The 12382-nt window shown below is 30.4% G+C and overlaps 1 protein-coding gene across 1 annotated transcript; it reads right to left on the reverse strand.

The window, feature by feature from the left end:
* Positions 1–333: 333 nt before the first annotated feature.
* On the reverse strand, positions 334–7093 carry LOC105249473 (protein quiver). Its single transcript, XM_011254984.3, has 5 exons — positions 6689–7093; positions 5272–5403; positions 2272–2319; positions 1281–1427; positions 334–980 (listed from the first exon to the last, which is right to left on the reverse strand). The coding sequence occupies exons 2-5, from the start codon at positions 5294–5296 to the stop codon at positions 724–726; spliced, it is 477 nt and encodes a 158-aa protein (XP_011253286.1). The 5' UTR covers positions 5297–5403; positions 6689–7093; the 3' UTR covers positions 334–723.
* Positions 7094–12382: the final 5289 nt, after the last annotated feature.

The raw sequence follows: 12382 nt of genomic DNA on the forward strand, positions 1-12382 counted from the left end.
GATTGGACAGTCGGGATGATTGCTACACAAGAAACGCTTAGATATTCTCGATGCTATCTAAGGCCAATAATCGGAACGAACGATGCACACAAATTGTGCTCTCAGTAGAAGAAAATTGAATTTGATTTTAATAATGTACCATAGAATTCAATGTTACAATTATATATGACCAAGTATCGCAAAATGCAAATTAATATTAGCTTTATTTCAACTTCAGTTTTATTTCTACTTTTTCTTTAAAATATTATGTAAAATTAATTTAATTTATAATGCATAATAAAATATTTATAAGAATAGATGAATAAATATTATTTTTGTTGATATGTTTACTATTTATAAATGTATATATATTTCTTTGCAACGTTCAATATGTTTCGAGTTCATCTCATTTTCTGTTATTGACCTATTTATTGTAAGATATGTAACTTTGATAAAATTTTTGTATTATAGAAATATATTTTATATTTCTACACGCGATTGTGTGGCTGGATCGATGATATGAATTTGAAAGAGTCATAAAACCAATGATAGTTACATCAATCGACCGCCACTTTTACTTTCTTTCGGCTATTTCTTTCTTTTACATCTCAAAGGGTCTAGCCTTTAGGATCGAAGCCAGCTCGATCGTTCGTTCCGACGAGTGGTCGTGTTGTCGACTCGCTAGAATCTCTACGAAGGATATGATTGGACGCCACTGCGATGGGTGGATCGAATTAATTAGTGTTATACGACGTGATCATTGCAACGTTCTACAAAGCAAGCTGAGGCTCCTAAGACGGCCGAGCGTAGAACAAGGATGGTCGACAGGATCAGCAGGAGTACGGGATTCGAGCGCGAGGTCGGGGGTACACGATTGCACATATCCTCCTCACAGAAGCACATGTGACCAGTGCCGGTACTTTCCATCATGCACACGTGGTCCACCATGAATAAGTTTATTTGTAGTTGCGAGGTGCAGGTTCTCCTCACGCTCTCATACGCTGCAAGCAAAAAAGAACGATAAGCAGCAATTAAATTCTTACAGTTCCTTATAGATTCATGACAAATTTATCTATATATTTTATAATACAATAAAAGATACATTTTTAATACATTTATACTACTAATTCTTTATTAATTTAAAAAATTATATATTAATTATTACATGTGAAAAATCTGTCAAATTCTTTTTGCTTAATTTCTGTCATCAAATTTTGTCAATAAAAATTTAATCTAAACTCTCATACAAAATTTCTAGTTTTCTAGAATAAATCTTTTATGCCAAACTTATAAATACTTACGTGATTTTGCGTTGCGGACCATTTTCACGCAGCATCCGTTACAGGTCATCAAAGGTGGTTGGTCCCTGGGTAATGCAGTGTAGTTGAAAGGATCCTTGCATCTGAGATCCGTCCATGAGTCACACTCATAACAGTAAATGGAGCGAGCTGCGAATAGAAGCATTTTCAAAAACCACGCATTACCTTTATCGCACTCGGAAAAGAATGTACACGAAGTTAAAGTTTCACATGATGAACAAATTTATAGTTAAGCTTTAATCAAGATAACGTTTAATGTTAAACAAGCAATTATAATACACTAAAAAGAGATAAAAAAAATTTAGACAACTTCAAAATCAGATATAATAGATATAAAATAAGATTAGGAAGTATTCAATATAAATAAATTATAATAATTAATATTATAATAATTTCGATCTGTTATCGAGTAATTGAGATATTTAAAGACTAAGTGACTAGAGATTTTTACTTCGAGGACACATCGCTTTCCAAGTGCACATCTTCTCATGTAAGATTCTTTGCATCGATGGGCGCCCGCGCGCGCGTGAGCTCTAAAAGACAAATATCAGGCACTGTTCGCTTTTCACGACACAATAAGAAGGTGCGAGTACTTCGGTGGTGTAGCTATGTGCTCGATGAAACTGGACGAGAATAGGGATCAATTATTGATTGATACTTATGATTTTATTTTTAATTTATTTCAAACAAAATTCAACACATCCGATTATCAAAATAGTCCTCAAGCAACAGATTTTTAATAATAAACTAATTTCCCATGTTCCTCATCCAGTTTAGGGCGAAAACGAACTCAGCCGATTAATTTCCGGCGGAGAATGCTTCTCCCCCGACCCCCGAGCATATCCTGGGAGTGAATACTCTGGTGAGAGTCACTTGGCCGCGGGCGCATCGAGCTTCATCAAGTTCCCTAGCGAACGAGTTCGACGACACGGCACGGGCACACCTAGGAGAATAAGCTGGTTTAATCACTCACTCTGGCACTCCGCATGACAGACGTTGGCAACCGCGAGTAAAATTGCCGCTGAAAACGAAAGATGGGTTATTGCATTTAGACAATGTGTGTTCGTACGCAGATTACTAGTTTAATTAATTCGATGTATATATAAATCTGGCAACACAAGCGACAGTACTAGCGCTATTATACAGCCGGGCTACGGTGGCTGCGACTATCACTACAACCGCTACTGCCTCTATAGCTCGGCTCTAGTGTATTGGTATTAATGATGTTAGGAACCGTTGATAGTTGCGCTATCTAATAATGCTATCACTCGATTGATCAAAGAGCAATCGTGCGGCAGACACGTCCAGATTTGCCAAATCAAATGTAGTTTGTATAGTTGTATAAGTTAAATTTAGAGTTTTTATCCTTATAGAAGTTATAAGTAATGTATGGTAAAAAATTTCCCTGTGGTGCTTAATGACCAAGAATACAGTATGTAGCATAGGATATGAAAGGTATATATATAGATATATGGAATATGGTATATACATGATATAATGTAAGAACGCAAATAGAATACACAAAGCATACAATATATAGAACAAAGTATATAGAACAGCAAGTGACATAATATCTGCTGCAGTCTAAAAATTAAATTTTTCCGCACTTGGTTGATCACAAAGGAGCTTTAAAAACACATTTTATTAGTATGCTTATAGATCAATCTTGAAAAACTGGATTGGAAAAATGAAAAATAGAGATTTCAAAAAGAAAGATATTCTGAATGCATTTCAATTTATATATTATAATATATATTTAGGACGATGCATAGAGGTAACAATTAAATTATGAGACTTTATATTTTTTACATGCTTTTAATACGTGTAATATAATAGGTGTAAAAGGGCAAACGATTAAAAGCTTCTGTGGTATATGTGTAGGAATTATTTAAATTAGTGAGAAAAATTGGATTTCACTCATGATTTGCTGCTTAATATAGAACACGAATTTATGTTTATAAGCGGATTATATAACAAACGTTATATAAAGATACGTAAATTAAACCGATATTCTTATCTTGTCAAATTTTTTATGAGAATGCAAATCCGATGTAATTTATGGAAAGTATAAAGGTAAAAGTACTTTTATATAAAAGTACTTTATATATATATATATATATATATATATATATATATATATACAGGGTGAGACATCTAAAACAGGCCACCTGAATAACTCCGTTGGTAAGCCGAATACAAAAAAATTGTTCAGACAAAAGTTGTATGGTTTCAAGGGGGACATATGATGGTGTCATTAGTTTAATCTTGAAGAGCCACCCGAAGGTCACGTGAAGGTCAGCTCCAACTTTTTAAATGGGACACCTTATATGCTTTTGCATATTCTTGTAGCTCATCTCAAGAGCTTTCCAAAACACTACAATTATGTTAGTTTTCATTAAATACTTTCCAAGTTATGAGGCTTGAAATCATTTTTTAATTTTACATAAACCGTAAAATATCTTGTAAAATATTCATTTTTCGATTATTTTACCTTAATACTTTTATGTACAAAATAATGAGAAGAATCAATTGGTGTAAAGAAAACACATAATTACTTCGAACAAAAAAATGTAATTGTTAATTGCAAATTACATTTTTTTGTTCGAAGCAATTATGTGTTTTCTTTACACCAATTGATTCTTCTCATTATTTTGTACATAAAAGTATTAAGGAAAAATAATCGAAAAATGAATATTTTACAAGATATTTTACGGTTTATGTAAAATTAAAAAATTATTTCAAGCCTCATAACTTGGAAAGTATTTAATGAAAACTAACATAATTGTAGTGTTTTGGAAAGCTCTTGAGATGAGCTACAAGAATATGCAAAAGCACATAAGGTGTCCCATTTAAAAAGTTGGAGCTGACCTTCACGTGACCTTCGGGTGGCTCTTCAAGATTAAACTAATGACACCATCATATGTCCCCCTTGAAACCCTACAACCTTTGTCTGAACAATTTTTTTATATTCGGCTTACCAACGGAGTTATTCAGGTGGCCTGTTTTAGATGCCTCACCCTGTATATATATACATGATTTCTTGCAGATGGAATATCGATTAAAAAATGTTACAGAATGTGCGGAATACATAAGTAAGTATAAAAATATGAATCAAATGGAAACATATTGAAATATATTTACAAAACATATTTATATTATTATATTTTATAATATATTTTTTTTGCAGATTTTTTTCATACTGAATGGGATAAATTATCCAGTCAAAGATTAATAAACAAGAAAATTTGGAGATGCCTGACACACTTTTCTGAAAATTAAAAATTTCCGCATTTGATTAAATCTAAAGAATGCGTATTTTCAATATAAAATTCGTAAAAAAATATAAACTTCAAAATATATTTCTTTAACAATTTTTCTCAAATAACTTTTCTCAAATAATTAAAAAACAATATTGATATTCATACACATATATTTTACTATATACAGTTCTTTAGCTTATTTTCAAATGCGAATTTTTCTCATGAATGTTACGTACGTACGTGTCCACGTACCTAGCAGCACGGAGGCAGCGGCCATACGCGTGTTGATTAATCGAATACGTAATAACATTTACGTTCTAGATTCGTAATAAGATTTATAGCAATTGCAAATAAGAGTTGTATTAATTTATCAGTTAACTTTCCCAAAAATATCGACATCTTGATATATTATCAATCGCGTAATCATTCATATTTTAATTTAAAATTTGCACTCAAAAAATATATCCTGTACTTTAATATATGGTTTAATATTTGTTTGTAATATTTTTTGTCTTAAAAAAAATTGTAAGCAACAAAATTATTGGGTTGTTTTTCAATTCGGGCTGTTCAATTTCAAGCTATAAAAACTAGACATTAAATACACTTGAATATTTGCGCAAATGAGAAGCTTATTTTAATGCTATCTTCCTGAGAGAGATATGAGAAAAATCTTTTTCGGTATTAAATGAAAAGTTCGTCGAGGACGCACTTACCCACTATCAAGTGATATGTCCACATCCTAACGACGGATGTCCTTAGTTTTGTGTCATATTGAAATTTTCTCAAGCATGGAATAACGCTCGACCAGCGCGAACTGATTCGGCCGTATATTTCAGACAAATTTGCTGAAATTACGTAAGTCAATCTTATAATAAAAAAAAAATTAGATTTCTAAAAGCAAATCTCTAAAAATTCATAGATTTAGCTTTGTGTTAAAATATCATTTATGATAAATATTTTTTATTAATTTGTATCGAAGATATCTACCTATCTTCATTTTATTTTGATAATTAAATTATAATTAGATTAAGTATGTAAATTAATTTTATTACTCCATTTATTTATTAAAGTACTTTGTTCATGTGATTTGTCATGTGATTCTTTTGCATTAATAAAAAATGTTTTGTCGTAATTGTTATACATTATGTACAATTTAATTTAATAGTTTGTATATATATTCAATTAATAAATTATTATATTTATTGTAGGTATAGGTGTCTGTTTATGTGTGTGCCTAATAAATAAAAATCCTCCAAAATTAAAAAAAATAATATTTTAAATTGTTAATTTCTTATTATTTAATCGCGTTTGTCGCAATTTTTATCGTGAATGCATATGTATGCGTATTTAAGAATTGTCACAATTGAGTTCCCTAATTTAAAGCACTTATCAGCTGAACGAGATAATGATGCAATAAATTGTTTATATAGTCGAGACTGAGCAATATGGAAAATTTTATGATAGTTCTGTAGATAATAGTAAATTAATATTAGGTAATAGTGAATCTCAAATGTTTTGCTAAATATGTTTATATATTTTTACACTTAAACTACAGTATCAATTAACAAGAGATAAATTACATACCAAAAATGTAGTATTTGCTAAAATAAATTGTTAATTTCATGACATAAAATATTCTAATTGTAAATTTTTGGGGTAAATATTATTATTTAGAGAGTTAAAAATATGTGAATTAAAAAAGAATTAATAAAAATAAAATCAAATAATATAATTCTTTCATAAGAATTAATAAATATTTTAGAATTAATTTTCTTTTCTATCATATTCAGTTCTTTTTGCTTATTTCTTTAACCTACAGTAAAAGTTAAAAATTATTTAATCACTTCAGAGAAAACACAGGTTTCTCAGATATAAGATTATATGATTCTTTTTAAATTTATACATTCATATGTAAAGTTATCTTGTATTATTTTATGTTAATAATAATAAATAAAAAAATGTTTAGTTTTAACTGTATTCAGTGAAACATTTGGTTAATCTATGCAAATATATGATTAATCTATGCAAAATCAGAATATTGTATTATAATCAAAAAATTTCGCTTTATATTTGTATTCAGACTGTAAGGCAAATTTTTTAATTCATTTATAGACTTAAATTTGCACATACTTCTTCTTCTTTGCACCACTGTATCCAAAAGCTTCAATTTTCTCGTAGCAGACAATGCTATCCTTTCTGTAGAAGATGCCTAACACAAAGTCTATTTCCGTTTTCTGGTTACTGTCATTCCTCGCGATTGTCTTGATCTTCGATTGTCGACTTTGAACGATATCTGGCACCTTTCTATGCACTCTCTTCAAGCTCAGACACCACAGCACGTCTATCGACGAGTCGACATCACCGATGCATGGCGACGGCGAAATAAGTCTAACGAGGACACAATGCAACACGATACAGTTTCGTGAGATGCCATAGTGTGACTACGTGGCCGCGATTATGCCGTAAAAGCGGAGTACACAGATGCTTTCAAGGAACTGACAAGCGCGCGAGTCGACGCACCGATTAAAGCGCGGATTCAGGTCGATCAATATGACGCCAGTCCATGCCACGTGCTCACATTGCGGCAGCTATACCGACAAAGCATGCATGGTAGCACAATAGCTTTTGCTGATATCATTCAACATGAAGCTTGGAAAATAGAAGTAGCCATTAAAGTTTTTCATCAGCCATAGGATTGAGGTGCGAGAAAATGTGAGGATTAATCTAATGAAAGTAAATGTCAGGATTAATTCTATATAGACGGAGGTAAGCGGGTCGGTCCATTGAGAAATAGCGCTTGCGCACTCTACGACATATATTTCCAGTGCAATTTGAAAGCCAGGAAAATTGAGAGACTTAGGAATTCTAAATTAAGCACAAAAGATAAATAAATAATAAATAAAAAATGAAAAAATATAAAAAGCAATATAATCCGTTATTGAAACATATTTAAAAATATGTTAATTTCATGCTTCTATTACATTTGATAATTATTTTTCTAATTTAGATCGATTTAAGTAATTATATTTTTCGATAGAATATTTGAAACAATACACATTTGTGTGTACAGAAAAAAATCTTAGATAAAAGATTTTTAAATTAGAAAAAGAAAGATTTTTTAAATGGAAATTTGCGAAATTTTTTCCTAAAATTGATAAATTCCTAGATTTTCATTTTTTTATCGTGATTATGATAGTAATTTCTTCTCTTTGAGATTTTAAATAATATTTTAAGAATGATTAACATATAATCTTAACACATTCTTTATTAAAATGATATAATAATAATATAAAAACAAACATGCAAAAATTTTCATTTTTAGAATAGAAAATAAATTTTAATCACATTTTTGATGTGATAAAAAATACAATATTGTCATCGGATTAATTTTATGAAAGATCTGATGTAAAAAAAATTACATTTTTAATTAGGCACGATTAATAGGAAAAATAAAAAATAAGAGCTTACTATCGATTACTTTCACGTGATTATGAAGTCAATATATTTGTAATTATTGAGATTTCAAAATCATAGATTTGTTTTAAATCTGTTGCATAAGACGATGTTGTCGTCTCTAAAGTTCATGCAGATTTATTTTTAAATTAGTTAAACTAAGATATCTTTCTCTTAATGATAACCTCGTCAAATGAGATTATCATTAAGATTCTGTAGTTCATAGTCAAGTTTGTTTTTAAGCGAGTTATGTTAAATAACATTAGTTGTACAGTTGATCGTTATTATAGAACTATAATTCTTAAATTAGAATTTTTCATTTAATTAGACAATATGCAAATAAGTTAAAAATATATTAAAACATACTTAATAAAATATTTATACAATATTGATATATTAATAATAAATAATATTGGTTATTGTATGTCCTCCCTCAGTGTTAAATATATAAATATTAAAAATAAACAGAGCTCTTAAAAATTAAAATACGAACATAAACTTATAGGTTGTCACGCATTTACTACAAACTAACAAAGAGATGCACAAAAGAACTGTCTCTCCTCCTTTTTGATGCCTGCCTTTTTGAGCTTTCAATGTTATTTTCTAGACAAAAACAAGACACATATTTTTTTATACATGTCCATACGCATGCTTTCTCTCTCTTTCTTTCTTTCTTTGTTCTTTCTTTTTTTCGTTCTTTACTCTTGTCAATTTTAATTTCTTCAGTCATCCCTTTTTCCTTCCAATATTTCCTTTATCATTTTTTAATAGTTCCTATTTTTCCTCATCTTAAGAAACATTTCTCCCACAATTTGTTCTCACGATTCATTCTCATTTCCACACAATCTCTTCCTTTCTTTTTCTCCCTTCCGATCGTCTTTTATTCCATTTCCCCTCCTAAATTTAATGAAAAAATAATGTATTATGTATACATTTTAAATACGATAAAAAATATCCTTTTTAATTGCAGCCTTATTTTGAATTAACATTATATTAATTATTTTGATTTTTTCTATTTTTCAAAATTAGTAAAACTGTTGATAAAATATTTGGAGCAGCATTTTATAACAAAAAAAATGTTTATTCAATAATAGGTCGAAAGACATTGGAAATCAATAAATTGAATTCTTTATGTCCAATTAATTGTAAGATTATAATTATTTCGACTTGCAGAAGCATGAAGATTGTAATAATGAAAATATTTTTGGATTACAATATAGAGATAAACTCTCTCTATGACAAATTTTTTCAAAAAAATTTAGTTATTTTATTTATTTTTTTAAAAATTATAATTATATATTGAATAATATAATTAATAATTTAGAGCAAGTCTAATTAAAAATAATAAAATACTATTTTGTGTGTTATTTATTTTTTAAAATTTTATTTATTAAAATAAGTTTTATATGTTTTATAGCTATTTCAAACAATCAACTATAAATTTTTAACTACATCTTCTCAATAACGATAAAATGGTTTAAGTATCATAAAAGATATATTGCTTTCAAACTTGGAAAGGATATCCACAGCAGCAAATATAGGAATCCGAAAAGTTCTTTCTCACCTATCGAGATTACGAATAGTTAAGTCGATAAATGCGATTTATACAGCAGTAAGTAATTCTTACATTAAAGCAAATTCCTTTCTGTTCCACCCTCGACATTTAGTTTTATCGTTGGCAAAACGTAATAAAGAAAAATGTCGGCAAAATAGAGTCGCTGTAAGAATATGTGGCAAAAATCTAAAACCGAAAGATGTCGATCATGTACAAAATAGAAAATCATGTTTCTTTGACGAAGTATTTATTAATCATAAACTAATTTTAATTATTATTTTTATATTGTATAGCAAATATCTTCTTTTTATTATTGTTTGACGTATTCATAATGTTTTGATAAAAAAAAATCGCAATGAAATAAAACAATCTATCAAAGATACATTTTGCATGTAACTAAATCGATTATATATTACCTTAAATTGATATAACAGTCGATTTAGCTATATATATCTTGCTGACGTCAAGAGCGAGTAAATTTATCGAAATTTGCCTTACAAACTATTGCAGTCGGAGAACTGACCTCAAATTCAACAAAATATCTGCAAAGTTATTGATATTATTAATTCGTTTTATTATCATATTCTTGAAATATGATATAAATTTTTGATATCAATAATAGTATTATAACACACACACACACAAAATTATTCTATTCATAAAATATAATAAGAATAATATTAAAAAATAAAAAATTGTTTTTCGAAAAATAGATATAAAAATTTATTCATCATTTTAAAGCGTATGAACGACAAATTAGAGCTTAATAAATATTTAATTATAAAAATCTTGTAAGCCTTTTTCATATGATATATGTACTATTAAATTAGCAACTTAATTCTTTAATCAGTTCAAATAGACTTAACTTACTAGCTTACTTCAAACTATAATATTAAATTAAGTAATCTATTATTAACAAATCAATATGATGTAATAATTGCTCTCAATGATGAAATAATTGCTGTCAATGATGAAATAATTGCTCTCAATGATTAAATAATTGCTCTTAATGATGAAATAATATTAGAGCGTTGTCCTGAAAATAATTTTAATAAAAGTCTTTTTTCCTAAATGTTATTATAGTCAGAATGTCGGGCTCCAATATATTTCCGGGCACCTCCGGAAACGAAGGAGGACGTGGGCGGGAGCCGCGAAAACCTCGAAAAACGCTCCGAATTCCAACTCCAATCCGTAAAAGATGCATCGATGCATCTCGAGGACGCGGAGCGTGCAAGTTGGCCTTGCCACGATTGGTCCGGCTGCACCGGTGCGGTGCATCGCGCAGAGCCCGCGCGCCGCAGTGCACGGCTGCAGTCGAGTCATTATGCAGGTACTGCCGCGGCCTGTCGCTTCTGGCTTTAACCCGCGACCGCAGACCGACGTTGAGTGTCGACTGTCGCCGGTGTTGACTCCCGGTGCACTTGCATCCGGACGCACGATGCACGCTCATCTCGTCGCTCCGCGTCTCCCCCGCGTATCGGCCAACCGAATCTGTTATATCACACCGAATGTATGATTTCCGGCGTGAAACAAAACGAGAGACCCGTCCCGTCTCGCACCGTCTCACTCGAGTGTACTACGCTTCCTCGCCAAGCACGCATTCGTTAACCCTTTGACGGTATTCGTCTCACATATGAAATGTTCCTTCTATCTTAATTGCATTTAAAATAATTATTTCATTTTGTATTCAATTTTAATTACAAATTTTAATTAAATTGAAATATTATTTTCTCATTAATTGTAGAGTAACTATAATAAAGATTATTTTAATCTGTTGCGATCTCTCTTTCTAATCCCTCGCTCTATCACTTTCAAATCGAGTCTTAATAGCGCTGTTTTGTTTAATTTTGTTAAATTAGAAATAATAAAAGAATTTTATATACAAATATATTTTTAAATATAAATTAATATAGATTATAATGTGTGTGTGTGTGTGTGTGTGTGTGTGTGTGTGTGTGATATCTACAAATTAAAATTAAGCTTTTAAATGATATTTCAGGGAAAATCTTTCTTTCTCTTTTTTTAAACAAAATTTAGCGAACATTTGGCATTTCTGTTTGATGTTAAGTTTATATGCAGAGTGCACGCGATGTATACATGAAACGATCTTCAAGCACATTTAATTTTAAATGCACCGTGAGAATTCAGGTCAAAGACCCCCGTCTCAATTGAGCTTCATCTTCTGAACCTACATCGGCTCGTCGTTTAAATATCCTTGCTCGTGCGTTTTATTCACTATTTTCACGAGCAGTATTTTCACCAGTAAACTACGAGTTGCAGTACATAAATCTCAAAATGCAGCAATTACTTCCGACTTAAATCACAGTGTCACAATGCAGCTGGCCATCGCCAAAAGTCATTATGCGGCTAGCTTGCGATTCACAGCTTTATCATGGACGCCGATCGATCGTATCTCTCGAGTCGCAAAGGACTCGCGCCAAACGCGAAAAATTCACTCGGCACGTGATCGTTCGTTCTGTTAAAGAAACTCGCTTTGACAAGGCCAGCGAACCTAATCAAACAAAGTCAAGGACGATCGCGTTAAGATACAATGCTCCCTTTTATCGATTATATTATTAGAGGACCTCCAATGGAGTTCGAGTCATTGACAAGATTAAACCTGACAAAGCTCGCGGGGCAATTCAGCTAAAACTTTCTCTTTTTAGTGGCAAGAATTGATCTTTAATCCATTACGAAATAACGTATCAAAAACAAATGATTTATTAAAATATTTTAAAAGCATTAATTTAAAAAATTGAATTTCTTTAATATCATTTAATATTGAGTCAATTATTTAATATTTTACTATTATAATT

Source organism: Camponotus floridanus, unplaced genomic scaffold (assembly GCF_003227725.1).
Source record: "Camponotus floridanus strain SB8 unplaced genomic scaffold, Cflo_v7.5 scaffold10, whole genome shotgun sequence".
Taxonomy (NCBI): domain Eukaryota; kingdom Metazoa; phylum Arthropoda; class Insecta; order Hymenoptera; family Formicidae; genus Camponotus; species Camponotus floridanus.